The sequence below is a fragment of the Taudactylus pleione genome, unplaced genomic scaffold, assembly GCF_031769625.1.
Source record: "Taudactylus pleione unplaced genomic scaffold, aTauple2 ptg000760l, whole genome shotgun sequence".
In the NCBI taxonomy this organism is placed as follows: domain Eukaryota; kingdom Metazoa; phylum Chordata; class Amphibia; order Anura; family Myobatrachidae; genus Taudactylus; species Taudactylus pleione.
Window position 1 is genome coordinate 9,802,208 of NW_028285162.1, and position 15,710 is coordinate 9,817,917.

Genomic DNA, 15,710 nt, shown 5'->3' on the forward strand with positions numbered 1-15,710 from the left:
ATACCTACCCCTGCCCACAGTGCGAGCATAGGTGGGTGTACTGAGTGTCGCCACTAAGTACCAGCACAGCAATGTTCTGTACACCCTGTATGGTTACCCACAGTGTCCTATTATAATGTCTCTGCTCACTGCAGGAGATGCCCATTCCCCATATTAATGATGAGTGTCTTTTGTGTGAATGAGGTTGGGCACACCACCAGAGTGATGAGAAGGGGGCATGCCACAAGACCACACCCCTCCCGAAAAGGCCATAAACACTAGTATATAGATGATTTTGGGAAATAATAAACATATAATCTAAGATATATATAATATATACTGTATGTATTTAAAAATTGTAATGACTACACATTCAATATAAATAAATAAAATTAAAAGTGATAGTTTATACCAGGTTACAGAATATTTAAAATTGCTATATGTCTATATGATAGAATTCAAGGTAATGGTATTACTGAGACCTACAGGATGTAGAGAACTGAATTGAAGCATAGATTATTAAAATGGTCGCCGCCTCTAGAGGTAGGAGGTACAAATTCTATACAAACAATACATAGGTTAAAATCCCATTGTATGTTGTAATTTGTACAGCAGTTTAGAATGTTACTTCTATGTTCCAAATACCGCACTTATAATGGTCTAATTGTGCGGCACAACATAGTGGAGGCCACAGCCACATGTAAGTAAATAAATAAGTTAGAATCACAGTACATAAAAGTATTCAAACAATATAACTTAATTTGTGTGGGCATTTTAACAGAGTGTTTTTCTCTCAATGCAAGTACACATTTTCCCGCATCTGTAAAATCTGGATGGTCTATTTAGTAACCATCCTGAACCACAATTTTCAATGTTTTTCCATACCGGTTTTAAATGGCTAGGCGCAAGTATTGTTTTAAATGACCTATTTGTTTTTAAACGATTTGTGGTTTGGAGGGGAGAATATCTCTAAAGTATTTTATCCTGTCTTAAGATGCGGTAGTTTCCCCTAATTATATTTTTAATCTCCCTTGCACTATTATTACATTTACATACGCCATTTTTTTTATCATTATTTTTATATAAAACATCTAAAGATCTTGTTTGTGGTTTAGGTTGTAAGAGGGCACATCTATCCATATTCAATACTTTCTTATACGATTTTTGCAACAATTGTTCTGGGTACCCACAACTTCTAAAGGAGTCCATCATATAAGCGGTTTGGTGGGAAAAGGTATCTAGTAGTGAGCAATTGTGACTTAAGCATGTCAGTTGACCTTCTGGTTCTGTTCCCATAATATGCGCTAATGTAGTGCAAATAACAGTTTGTGTTAATATCTTTAACAAAATTGGACGTGACAATCTTGTTGTTATGAATTTCAAGGGTCACATCCAGAAAGTCCACACGAGTCCTACTATAGACGAAGGTGAAGGACAAATTATAAATGTTGGTGTTAAGGGCAGTGATAAAAGAAGTGGCAAATGATAGATTCCCATCCCAAATAATAAAAAGGTAATCGCTGTAATAACCATAGAAGAACAGGGATGCGTCCTAGGGAGTCGCTCTCTGCTCTGGTGCTTCTAGCACACTCAGTTATGCAACAGACTGCTGAGATTCGGCAGTTTGTGTGCTAGAAGCACCAGAGCAGAGAAAGACACCCCAGGCAGGATAGAGGAACTGCATGGGTTGTGACAGGTGAAGGCTGCTAGAATGAAGACTACTGTACTTTCCGCAGTGTAGCTCTCATAGCTGTTAACAGACTAGTATTTTAGATCCATTATTCACCAGACCATTTGCAAGCTCATCAAACTAATTGGGCTCGATTCAATTGCCCGCGATGTAAATAGCACCGGGAGATAGCTCCCGGAGCTATTCAATTCTGCGCAGTGTTTAGTCGGAGAATGCCCGTTCTCGCGACTAAACACCCTGTTTAAGGCGCGAGAACGGGCATTCCCCGACCTAACTTCCGGCGCTATGCTGTTTTCCAGGCGCGAAGGGCAGAAAACAGCATCGCGCCTGGAATTTTGTCGGATTTCTGCTCACATCCCCGGAAGGGTGCGAGAAGAAATCCTTAGTCGGGCTTAGCAGCGCGGTGTATTGAATAGCTCCGGGAGCTGATTCCCGGCGCTATTCAGTTCACGCAGAATAGAATTGAGCCCATTATTTGACTTCAGCAAATGCTTCCATCTACCCAGGGTAAGGGACATAGACCCCTATGTATTGCCCAACAGGGCTTGTTAACGAGCATGCCCAGTATATTTGCTAAAGGCACCACTGTTTGGAGACGATGAGTTACTGAGTGAAAATTGTTTTTATACAAAATTTAGTAAATTGTATACAGTACAAGATTTTTAGTTGTCTTGTGTCAGCATACCCTAGTCTTGCCTTTTAAATTATTGCCGCTTTAAATGCAGCACTTAATCACTGAAAGTTCAGGGTTGCCTTTAACTTGAAGGGTATTACATTTACTCCATAATCGGTTTCCTGTGTTTAGGTTATGCTATTTTTTTTTTTCTTTGTTTTTCTTTACACACTCGCCTCCACCATGTTTTGTGTTCTTTATTTGTCTCTATTTTTGGGTTTGTCTTTCTAAAGCTGGGTACATACTACACAATATAAGTTTTAAGTACAGAGCGCTGTGGGTGTAAAATATTTAGTGCAAAAACATTTATTAACCAAACAAAGAGTGAAACACTTGTTTTGTTTATAGCTCTCTTGTGAGAAGTTTGCGGTTCCAAAGTTGTTTTTTTGGAGAAGAATTTCTATTTAAACCAAATGTGAAGATGCATTCATAATGTACTGAGCTAACTGACCCTAAGCTCCTACCTCTGGATATCTTCGTAGCTTTGCGGGTAGTCTCCCTCGCGGCTGGTTTCCTGAACACCCGCTGGTTTACTTTCAGTATCTGCGCTCCCCAAACTTCCGGTTTCTGCAGACGTAATCCGACGGGTTTCGTGACGTGCACTTTGTCAAGGATCCTTGACAAAGTGTGCATGCACAAAACCCGTCAGATTACGTCGGCAGGAACCGGAAGTTTGAGGAGCGCAGATACTGAAAGTAAACCAGCGGGCGTTCAGGAAACCAGCAGCAAAGCTTTGAAGACATCCAGAGATAGGAGCATAGGGACAGTTAGCTTAGTACATCAGGGCTCGACAAATCCCAATCGCCATGGCGACTAAGATTTTAGTCTGCGATTGAGTTTTCCAAGAGCCCCTCCCACCCCCCTTTCCACAGGGAAGCTCCATTTGCCAGGCGCCCGCTGAAATTTTACAAACGGGCGCTCGACTCCCCGCAGCGGCAGCCGAAGCTCACCCCTGAGCTCTGGTGTCCGGCTCCCCCCACGGCACTATGGGAGAGACGTCTCTCCCATAGTTCGAAGTGCGGCGGACGGCAGCGGACGCAGGATCGGGGCTTAGGTAAGTATTCTGTTTTGTTTGTTTGTTTTTTTTGTGTGCGCGCGGCACTATTACAGTGGGCTTACTACTGGGGGCACTATTAAAGGGGACTTACTACTGGGGCACTATTACAGTGGACGTACCACTGGGGGAACTATTACAGGGGACGTACCACTGGGGGCACTATTACAGGGGACGTACCACTGGGGGCACTATTACAGGGGACGTACCACTGGGGGCACTATTACAGGGGACTTGCTACCAACAGGCTCCCGACTCCCCGCAGCAGCAGCAGCCAGAGCTCACCTCTGAGCTCCGGCATCCAGCTCCCCCCACGGGCACTATGGGAGAGACGTCTCACCCATAGTTCCGAAGAGCGGCGGACGGCAGCGGGCGCAGGATCGGAGCTTAGGTAAGTATTCTGTTTTGTTTTGTTTTTTGTGTGTGCTCGCGGCACTATTACAGTGGACTTACTGCTGGGGGCACTATTAAAGTGGGCTTACTACTAAGGGCACTATTAGAGGGGACGTACCACTGGGGGCTCTATTACAGGGGGCACTATTACAGGGGACTTATTACTGGGGGCACTATTACAGGGGACTTATTACTGGGGGCACTATTACAGGGGACTTATTACTGGGGGCACTATTACAGGGGGCTTACTACTGGGGGCACTATTACAAGGGACTTACTACTGGGGGCACTATTACAAGGGACTTACTACTGGGGGCACTATTACAAGGGACTTACTACTAGGTTGAGGGGCACTGAAAGGGCATGTGTGGTGGTCTATACAAACTTTCATATATTTTGGTAATGGACGATGGTCTGGCTCCTAAACTTTTAAGATGGCTCCTAGATTTTACAAAAATTTGTCGAGCCCTGCAGTACATTATGGATGAATCTCCACATTTGGCTTAAATAGGTATCTTTCTCCAATGAAACAACACCGAAACAGCCAACTTCTCACAAGAGAGCTATAAACAAAACAAGTGTTTCACTCTGTTTGTTTAATAAATGTTATTGCACTAATTATTTTACACCCACAGCGCTCTGTACTTAAAATATATAACTGATTCTTCAACATAACAGAGCTGTTTCTGTTACATAAAAGTGCGGCTATATCATTTTAAAGTTACGTATTACACGATGTCTACTCAGAACCACATCGCCGGTGAAGGGAACCTGCATACACACTTGCCGATGCCGGATCCAACAAGGGGGCAGCATACGTGTCATGCTGCATTCTGCATGGCATCATTAGCGACATTCTGATGGGGGATGTTGCTAGCGACCCGCGGGAGCACACATATAATGGGTACACACTAGGTGATGTACCCAATATGTTGCTCCGATCTGCGGGATTGGATGACATACCTTCTAGTGTGTACACGGCATAAGAATCACAAATACTCGAGAAAGCAATGTCTCTCTTCTAAAAGCTCTCACTTTAGTAAATTTACCCCTTGTTGTGCTGAAGCTTTTTTTTTTTAAATTTGAATGCGTGGCCAATTCACTGCACATTGCATGTCATCGTGAACACGATTAGGTAAATTGGTGGTGAAGATAGGAGAGTATTTATTTTTCCTATTGCGCAAGATTTAATGAGCGATTGGAGAGATCACTTTTGGGTCTGTCTTTATGTAGGTCATTAGGTGGTAATACGATTTCACAGAGTATTTACGACAAATGCCACCTGGGTATTCCCCATCTTAACTTGGTCTCTGTAGATTGGTGCTAATGAAACGCTGGATACAGGCCCGGATTTCCCACAAGGCAACCTAGGCACTCGCCTAGGGCCACGCGAGTCCCAAGGGGCCTGTGGATGGGACTCTTTTGACTAGCGGGCCCCTTTTCCCCAAGTAATCTGGCCGGTCAAAATGCTCCCAGAGGAGCAATATACGAGTACCGTGTGACATCATGATGTCACAAGGACCCGCTTATAGAGTCCCGCTGCGGCACCGCTGTCTGCATTGTCACAGAGTGACTGTGCATAAGAGGGAGGAGGAGAGTCACCAGGTCCTCCGACCAGCCCCATCTAGCTCCAGCCCACCCCAGCACAGCAGCCTCTGCCACTGACTGCCAAGCTTGCAGCTTGCCACCAGCAGCACGCATCGGTGGCACCCAGCGAGGAGCAGAGGGACAGGCCAAGGCAGAGTCTGGATGAGTGAGACGGTGACCGAGGATCCAGATCTCAGGGAAATCACAGCAGCCAGGCAGGTAGGGTCAAGTACTGTGCTATTCTCAACTACTCTAATATAGATTGAATTATGTAGGATTTATTTTCTATGGTAGATGGGGTCTGGGAAGAGGATAGGACTGCCTTATATTACAAGCATATAGTAATATACATTATGATGATCATGATATTATTAGTATTATTAGTACATCAATCCAGGATGATGGTATTTTCATGTTAGGTACTTGTAATATACTATAATGCAGTCCTGTCCACTACCCACCTACCATTAAAAAAATAAATCCTGTAGTGTACTTAAAAAAAAAAAAAAAAAAGGTGGGGGTGTAATGATGATGACTCATCCCCATCATTGCACTAAGGCTGCCATGGAGTTGAAAAGGGAAGCACAGTCCAATTTCCGTCTTATGCTGGGCATGCACGGCAAAATAAAATGTCTGTCAGACCGACAGACATTTTTATCTGGCCGGTTGCCAGCCGCAGATGTCCACGGCATACACTGTGAGAGAAATCTCACAGTGTATAGCCCGACATCTGCGCTCCGCCCCCGGGGGAGGAGACATTTCCCTGTTCCAGGAAATGTCTGTCTGTCGGCCGCGCTGGGCATACACTGCCCGATGCGGCCGACAGTTACCGGGTAAATATCGCATCGGACGGGCATGCTGGACAATACAGCATGCCCGACCGAGCAATATTTAACCCTCGGTCGCCCCCCCCCCACGCTACAATTATCGCGGCGATCCGCCGATATCGGGCGAATCGTCCCGATAATTGCAGCGTGTATGGCCAGCATTACACTGCTGAAAATAAAGAAAATATTATGGAGAAGGGAAACAGTAATACAATAAAAAAAAAAATTTAAAAAAACTTACATTTAAAAGCAATGACGACAGGCGATGAAGAGTCAATATTAGTTCCTTTCTCATCTTTCCATTGAGACTGCTTAAAATCATGCTTGCATTTCTTTAACACTCCAGATCCTAATCCCAGAAAATAAATGGTTTAGCTCACAATTTACAAATAACATTACATGCTGAATCCAAAATAAAAACAGTATTAACTTATCTAAAAAAATAGATGGCTAAATTGGTTTTCAGATATTAAATGTGCTAAATACACATATACATAGCAGAGGTGTTAAACTGGTCATAGTTTAAAGATTCAGCCAGCGCACCAAAGAGTATGAGGACCATGCAATGGGTTGGGTATGGCATCCAGAATCAAAGCAGTAAAACCACCGCAGGCTAATCCTAATCCACAGCCTAACTCTTAAGGCGCGTACACACAACGATTTTTTTGAACAATTTAACTATAACGATGGTTGGATGAAAGTTGGTCTAGTGTGTGGCCAGCTTAACCCTTAAGCTGGCCACACACTAGACCATGGATGGGGAACCTCAGGCCCAGGGGGCCGTGTAAGACCCCCGGAATCATTTGGTCTGGCTTTTTTCTGCTAGCCTCATCTGGCTAGCAGGGTATCTATAATGGCACCCTGCAGCCAGAATCTATGCAGCAGTGCCGTCTGGCGCGTCCTTGGGACGCTTCAGACGGTCACACCGCTGCCCTTACAGCTCCCCGAAGCATCCTCAGGATGCTCCAGGCATTGCTGTAATCACTGGCGATTGTGGCCCCGTCCCTGTGTGACATCACATGGAGGGGGCGTGGCCTGAACCGGGCCCGCAGATAATGTTTTATATATCAAAATGGCCCTCGGCAGAAAAAAGGTTCCCCACCCCTGCACTAGACCAACTTACATCCAACTAGTTGATTGGTTGGAATGCAAATCTGGTAGGGAATGGGAGTAAATGATGATCAGCAAGTTGCTCCTAAATGCCAGAAAACAGATGAAAATGGTCGTCAGACAAGTTTGTTAAATGTTTGATCTAAACAATTTGTTCAAACAACAGTTTTTGTCCATTTTCCAGCGTTTGGAAGCAAATTGCTTATTGTCATTTGCTTTCATATATTACCAGATTTTCCTTCCAACCAATCAACTAGTTTGATGTAAGTTGGTCTAGTGTGTGGCCAGCTTAAAGCTAGCCATCCACTATACAATTTTCTGGCAGATATCTGTCCAATCTAGCTGGTTGGAATGAAAACCTGGTAATGTATGGGAGCAAATGACAATCGTCCATTTGCTCACAAACCCTGGAAAATGTTCGGACAAATTGGTTAAAACACACAAATTTAACCAATTTGAACAATTGTTTTTGTCCTTTTTTCAGTGTTTAAAACCATATGATCGACTGTCATTTGCTCCCATACATTACCAGGTTTTCATTCCAACCAGCCAGATCTGACAGAAAATTGTATATTGGATGGCCAGCTTAACAGTCCAGATTTTAAGGCTATCCATGCTAGACCACAGGTGAATTAATTTGTACCTCAGTTAATTTGATTAAACCACCTGTGCTCAATCAGGGATCTCTCTAAAGGCCCCCATACATCAGCAATTGATTGCATCAATCGTGCAATCGATTGAAAAAGGGAAAGATTTTTATACACAATCGATTGCAAATTGCACGATTGCTACAATCAATCTCTGATGTATGGGGGCCTTAAAACCTCAACTGTTGGGGTGCCTTGAAGACCGCATTTGGGAACCTCGGGAAATAAGGCCGAATTATGAGTCATCCGTAATGTCGATGTTCACTAAGTTTAATTATTTTTGCTACTTTGCAAGCACGAAAATCTCTAAAAATGCTTACAACGCACAAAAACCTGCCACTTCGTAAATTTAGCCCCTCATATCTAACCAAGGGGCCCATTTATCAAAGTAATTTGAGGTAAATTCCCCAAAAACACCTGTTTTTCGGGGGTTTACCTCAAATATTAAGTATCCCCCGGATGTATGAAAGAGGTATCTCCCAAAGCTGCTGCGGCTGCGATCCCTCCACTGCCACCCGCAGCCGCCTCCCCCATAGGTTTCTATTAGGGATGCGATGCTGCCAAATGTATCAATATCGGGAATGCAAAGCATTCCCGATATTGGCCCCAGCAGCTAACGCTATCTGAAGATAGCGTTAGCCGCTGTAGTCCATGGGGACTTACCGCATTTCAGCCGGCGGAGGGATCTCCCAGATCCCTCCACCGGCAATGGGCGCCGCTCATGTACAGTCCACGGGACTGCGCATGCGCAGCAGTCCCGCATGCACTCCGGCCACATCGCAGGGACGGGCTCCTTTCGGAGCCCGTCTCCCTGCATGTGCCGGTATATACAATCAGCCGGTATGATCGCATTTTGTAATGCGATCATGGGCGGTACTGGATTCCCTGATCGCATTGCAAAATGTGATCATTAATAAATGGGCCCCACGCCAAGGTTTATTTGCTCTCTGAAAGGGAGTTATAGGTCTGAAGCTGGACAGATTGGAGGAGATGTACGACCATCGACGGCTAGCAGTCATCGATTGTTTCAATGGCCCCGTCCCATCTTCTCAAGTTAGAAGATTCATTAGAGGCAGCACCTTTTGCTATTCTGTGTAAACATTGTTGCAGTGCTTTCTGATTAGGTGCTTGTGCACATCAAATACCAGCAGTCCAATAAGAGAAGGCTTCCAGGTGTATTACACACACATGGAGAGGTGGGCATGGCAGAATCTGGGAGGTAAATGTAATAGCCTGCACGACGCAGGCATTGGCGAGTTCCCGTCAAGTTTTAAAGGGGCAAACATTTACAAAACAAAACCAGGTTGGTTTTGCCTTTTAAATGATTGCCCCTTTAAAACATCAGGCAGACTTGCCGAGAACTCGCGCTGGCATTTAGACTTACGGTTAGGACTAGACTATACAGCGCAGATGGACCTGAGACATCACACCCACGTGACCCGGCCTGAAAGGGGGAGGGTCGGGGATGCTAACGGGGGACCAAAAGTGTCCGCTCGCCACAAATATATATTCCCCCTCTATGCCCTAGTGGATGGTAACGCAGGAGCGTTCCAGCCTCCTGCAGCGGTCACGTGGTGGATACGTCACAGAGGTCCTTTCTCCAACTAGAAAATAGCAGCAACCTTAGACTTACACCTGGCAGTTCAAAACATTAATGGTTTTCTGCCATCAATGGAAAGTAATGAATATGCCATTAATGGACAACCCTATGGATGGAGTCGGGAAATCATTAAGGGAAACTCCTTAATAAAGTACAGTCTATCACTCCACACTACTATCAAGAAAACGTCATCCTCCGTGTAATAAAAGGGAGGCATCAAGTAAGTGATGCACATATAGCTAACAAGTGCCTTATTACTTTGTGTGAAAATAGCATAAAATGTAGATAGACGGGAACAAGCTCTATATAATAATTAAGCACCAAGGGATGTCACTAATATGCCTCCCTTTGCCGAAATATCCGAGGCAATACTGTAGTACCAACCAATGTTTATTTGGGGTAAATATAAGAAATGGGGCTGTATTCGGCATGGCAACATAACTATAAAAGCAGGGCCCAACATCAGCCAGCAGAAAATGTACAATTAGAAACAGTGTAACGCTGTCCACTCACCTTCCTTTTTGCTCATATTTCACCGAATCAGTAACTAGTTTCGATATTATGCAACCAACAGATTCTCCGTATAGTGTTTATTGTTTAGAGATCAGGAACAGACAGATCAGCTATAGCGTCACAAGAGAGGACCTCAGCACCACAGGCACACACGCTGCTGATATAACACAACGTCAATAGGTTTACCAGTAAAATAAAAAAATTACACTATTATTCGTGCAAGGCACACATACTTAACATATGTTTCTCAAATAGCTCACATAAATAAACCGCTATTAGTCTATCAGGAGAATCTGTAAACACCTAATCCCGCTATGCATCATGGTAAGTGTAGTTCTTATGGGCAATAATCTAGTTGCTACTAGACGTCCATCTTATTTTATGATTGCCGTCATCTGTGTTAAACTAGCTAATTGTTAAGAAAGGTGTTTCAACACAGTTGACCTGACAGCAAGCATAAATTAATAGGAAAGTCCAGGAGCCAAGCGGCATAACGGTTTTATTGCGTCCCTGTACCCGCCCCCTGAGCACATGATGTCATGTTTAGTGAGACAGATCCGCCAGCGACAGTCAGGCATTACAGCACTAGCCGGAACATCCTTGATGTTGTACATCATGGTGCGCTGTGCAAGTCAGGAGTCCGGGCGCCACTGCAGCAGCGAACGGCACCCTGATGGAAAGAATCATGTTCGAGGGACTGCTTTATTATATAAAGATCATGTTAGCTCACACACACACATAAGCCAGCAAGTATTCTATTGGTAGAATCTGTTTTGTTATAATCGAGTGCCTAGCTATATTACATAGTGCAGGGGGTGCGTCTGCTACAGGGCTTTGCCTTCCCCCTGCATCCAGTTACGCTGCACCGCGCTACTGCTACAGTGAGGAGAGCCAGCAGGGACAGCAGATTGCTAAGAAAGCAGAAGCCGCCCACTGTGCTCAGGAGGGGAGCACCCGCCCCGCAAATTAGTGTAGAGCAGCTAAAGGTGGCCTGTGAAAATTATGCTATGGGGCCCCCATAGGTCTCGTTACGCACCAGGTACCAGTGGAATGTAAATGGAGGTTAGTCCACACAGATGTTCTTCCCAGGCTGGATAGCTGATTTGGTAACAGATGGTATATACAGGGTTAACAACGGTGTTAGCTGAAACACAGTAGTGAACACAGACATCAGTAACACTAATGGCTGTGACAGTGGTAATTATAAGTCTTACTAACAGGAGCTAAGTACTGCACATCGGTGCAGTACTGCAACATTGTACAAAGTGGCGCAAACAGTTCGCACATCAGCTCAAGCCTGGCAGTGACGTCATCCCGACGGCGCATCACAATCAGAGAAGGAGAAAGCACAGGAGCGCTCTCCCCTCTAACACCCAACTGCAAAGTGGTATCCGATTGCATAAAACATATTGGTGTAGATGTATGATAGTGACACTTAACGTGCCGCTATAACACTACGCCTCTTTACCGAGGCGAAGCAGGAAGCACTACCGATGAGATGTAAGAACATCGGCCGGAGAGGGGGAGCGTTAACTCCCCCCTCCGGCGCTACCCGCTAGAGACAGCAGCGCATCAGCCTAGTACAAGTATCGCGAGGTCCCTGCGTGCAGCACTGGAGCTGGCAGCAGCCCCAGCAGGAATAGGCTAGCGCCAGGCTGTAGCTGTCGATAATGACAGCTACAGCCGGCCGAACGGTCATGCCGCTCGGCGCTATCTTGTAGATAGCAGCGCCAATAATGACGGGTGCATAGCGCCCCTGTCATTTACTGCCCAGACTCCCAATCATACATCGGGAAGAAGCGGTATCAGCGCACATAACGTGCGCTGATACCGCTTCTAGGCTTTGTACATCTACCCCATTGTACTTTACACAACTTTCAGACAGAAAAAGGCAAAATACACAGCTTTTACACAGCATTTGCGTGCCGGGTTGTTTCAGACAGGTGCAAATTACCGGGTCATACATTTCTACCCGTGATTTTGCTGATTAACACAGGTATTTCTTCTGTCTGAAAGGGTCAACCCGGGTCTAACTTCCCTGGTCTCAGGGCCTGATTCAGACCCGGTCGCAAGCGCTGTGCACTCGCAACCGGGTTGATGGTGGGCCAGTGCGCATGCACAAGACCCGGATAGCGACGGGCCATCCGTCGCTCTGGGTCTCGCAACAAAGGGGGCGAGCTGTCGATGTTGAGTGACAGCTCGCCCCCTTTGGTGGGCGGGCCGGGGGAGTTGCTGCCCAAATGGAGGCGTTCCCATGTGCATGCGCACTGACATCACGAGTGATGTCAGTGGGAGAGATTTCGGCTCTGTTAGAGCCAAAATATCTCTGGGGCTTGCGGCCACGAGACCCTACCACAAGGGTCTCATCGCAAGCCCGATGGTCTTGACCATCGCGACCATCTTCCTGGCCGCCCACAGCTATGCCAGCGGCCAGGAGGCCGTTCTAAAAAATCAGAAGGCCGGCCCTGATTCAGAGCGAACGCTCTGTCAGAGCATCCGGCTCTGAATCAGGGCCTCAGACCCTGGTAATGTCCTGGGCCGAAGTCCCGGGAATTTCGAACGATAAACAGTGGAACATATCAACACTTCAAATACACTATATAGACAAAAGTAACTGGACACTTACAGCAAATAGATCAACAAAACTTTATTGACGTCAGTACTTTGTAGGTCCACCACGTGCAGTGATTACTGTAGACACCTTTCTTGGCAAACTGTCCACAAGTTCCTGGACAACAGCATGCAGTATGTTTTGCCATTCCACCTTAAGTACAGTGGCCAACTGTGACACTGAAGAAGGTCCAGTTGGCCTATGACGAACCCGTAGCTCCAATCGTCCCAGAGGTTCTCAATGGGGTATAGATCTGGTCTCTGAGCTGAATAGTCCATCCAGGTTACCAAATGTTTTGTATACCATTTGAAACTTGTGTGCAATGGTATGCATGGGACCATTACACTTGAGCTGGGGTGTACATTCCATTCCACAGTTTCTCAGGAACACATTTAGCAATTGTGACGTTAGTCCCTTTGTGGGCATATCAGCAGTATATCTTTACTTGCTACATAGGTTACACTGATAGACCTTTTATCCACTAATTCACTGATGAAGTCATGTATAATAGCAATGAACTTAGGGTCTGGGTAGAGGACAGGATCTCCGTCGGTCGACAGAGATTTTTCTGGCTTCTTTCTCTCATCGGAATCTGTATGATTTACCACCGGCCGCATGGCCAGCGGTTCAAATCCCGACAGCGGCAGCCCGGCAGGGGTGAAAATCCCGATTGTCAAAAGGTAAGTATTCACTAACCTAATTCTACCCCCTAACCATCCCTTAGTGGTGCCTAACTCAAACCTCCTCCCCCCCAAGTGCCTAACCCTAATCCCCCCCCATAAGTGCCTAAACCTAACCCTCCCCTTCCCCGCAGCCTAACCCTAACCTCCCCCCTGGGGGTGCCTAATCATAGCCCCCGTTCCCCTAGCCTAAACCTAACCTCCCGGGGGGCAGGTGCCTAACCATAAATCCCCCACGGGAGCCCCTAACCTAGGGCCTGATTCAGACCCACTCGCGAGCGGCTGTCCGCTCGAAAGTGGGTCGATGTTCTGCACTGAGCATGCGCACGACGGAGGGAGCTCCGTCGTGCGCATGCGCCAGACGCGACAAACGAAGGACTTTCCTTTGCTCGTATCTGATCAAAGGGGGCGTGCTGTCGATGTTGATTGACAGCACGCCCCCTTTGGTGGGCGTGCCGGGGGCGTGCCTCCCTGACGGGGGCGTTCCTAAGGGAACGCCTACCGTCAGAAGCCGGCCCACTGATAGAGCCAAAATCACTCCGGGCCTTGCGGTTGAAAACCTCAACCGCAGGCTCCGACTCGCAGCTATACGAGCGTCCAGGAGGACGCTCCATAGTTATGGAGGACGGCCCTCATTCAGAGCGTGCGCTCTGCTCAGAGCGTACGGCTCTGAATGAGGGCCCTAATCCTCCCCCCTGCACGGCTGTCCGCGCCCGGCACCCGGCTTACCTTCGATCAGCAAGCCGGGTGTCGGGCTCCCGTCGTAGGTCTAATGACAGGTGTCGGGATTTTGACGCCTGTCATTAGTGCCTTGCCGGGATTAGACAGTCGGGAAGCCGGCGGTAGGGATTACGTCCATCGGCTTTCCGACTGCTTCCCCTCTCATCTGTGGCGGCCAGCTTGCGTGACCCCATGGGTCACTCTGCCGGCCAATGTTCCCACAGATTGTCCGATGCTGCGTTCTACAACGTAGTTTGGTAATAGTAATGCATGCAGGAGGAGTGATGCCTTCTGCTGCATTACCGTAATTGCAAGGACAGAATTGCAAAGCTGCTTGGTGCTATAGGACAAGTCAGGTGCATCCTTGTCACATTCACTGCTGATAGCTTATTTTAAGACTTTGAAGACTTAGGGCTGATTCAGAAATGTACACTAATTTCACAATCACTGTGTCTTTGTAAGGAGCGGCTGTGCGAAATTATGTAAAAGGAACTTACCTCAGTTTATCTATCTCTGCCTCGCTTGTTGGTGACATGGCTTTTTTTATTTTGTGCCTTTGTCAATCAAAGTACTGACTAGTTTTGAATCTGTCATTGCATACTTAGTAATTATTGCATCAATAAGTTTTGTCACAGCATGCCGGGACCCTGAGCTCAGTTATCGAGTCCAGTGGCGCTGATCACCTAAGCTGCAGTGCTCCCACTGTGGGTGGATGTTCAGCGCCACCCGCCGTGGTGATGTGATGGCGGCTGGCACTTCCTCCTGATAGCTAGTCCTGGCTGCAGCTTAGATGGCCGCGGCTCCCATAGGGACTTGTGCGCCAACCTGTTTGAAATTTAAAGGGGAATGCTCCGAACATGATGTCACTTTTCGCACCAAAATTGAATCTCCTCCATATAAAAGGGAGGCTCTGAGCACTGACAACCAAATTATTAGGCTCAAAACCTTACTCCAGCATCTATACTATACTGTGTGCTAATAACCACTGTGATTCTGTTCCTGACCTCGGCTATTCCTAGTGACCTGATTCTGCTCTATCTCTGTTACTGCGCTTAGTGGATTCTGGTTAGATCTTGGTTATCACGTGACCTGTTATTATCTGTTCCCTGGTACCATGTTTGGATGCCTGGTTCTGATTCATACTGATGACTACGCACCTGCACGCCCCCAGTCTCTAATCCTGTTCTACAAGCTCGTACTTAGGAACCTAGACAGAGGGCAGCGACCTGCGCGTCAGCAAAGCCAAAATCTCTGGCACGTTAAACTTCCCGCCTATGTCCTATGTATCAGCCAATACTACGGTCCAGACCAGTATCTGCACTATCCTGTGAATTGTGACAGTAAGTTCCTCAACAGGCGGCCATCTCATTAGAATTTTTCATTCTAATAGAGGCTTGACACTGGCTATATGTTTCTCCTGACCTGCTAGCTACAGATCATCCACGTATACTACTATCATTAACAATTTTTGCTGTATCGTCTTGTGATTTAGACAGTGATCAGTCTCTGAGCGCACAAAGTCCATCTCTAATAGTACATCATTTATCTTAATATACGAACAACTGCCTCTCTGTTTTAGACCATACAATGCTTTTTTTCAACAGGCAGACTTTTCATTCTTGGAAC

General features: G+C 46.4%; 1 protein-coding gene across 1 annotated transcript in view; it reads right to left on the reverse strand.

The window, feature by feature from the left end:
- Nucleotides 1–10,516, reverse strand: part of TSNAX (translin associated factor X) — a 162,207-nt gene extending 151,691 nt beyond the window's left edge. Inside the window, exons 1-3 of the mRNA XM_088457419.1 lie at nt 10,334–10,516; nt 10,074–10,230; nt 6,445–6,552 (exon numbers count right to left, since the gene is read on the reverse strand). Of these exons, the coding sequence (XP_088313545.1) occupies nt 6,445–6,552; nt 10,074–10,089 (124 nt within the window). The 5' untranslated portion in view covers nt 10,090–10,230; nt 10,334–10,516. The remainder of the gene's footprint in view (nt 1–6,444; nt 6,553–10,073; nt 10,231–10,333) is intronic.
- Between the last annotated feature and the right edge of the window lie 5,194 nt (nt 10,517–15,710).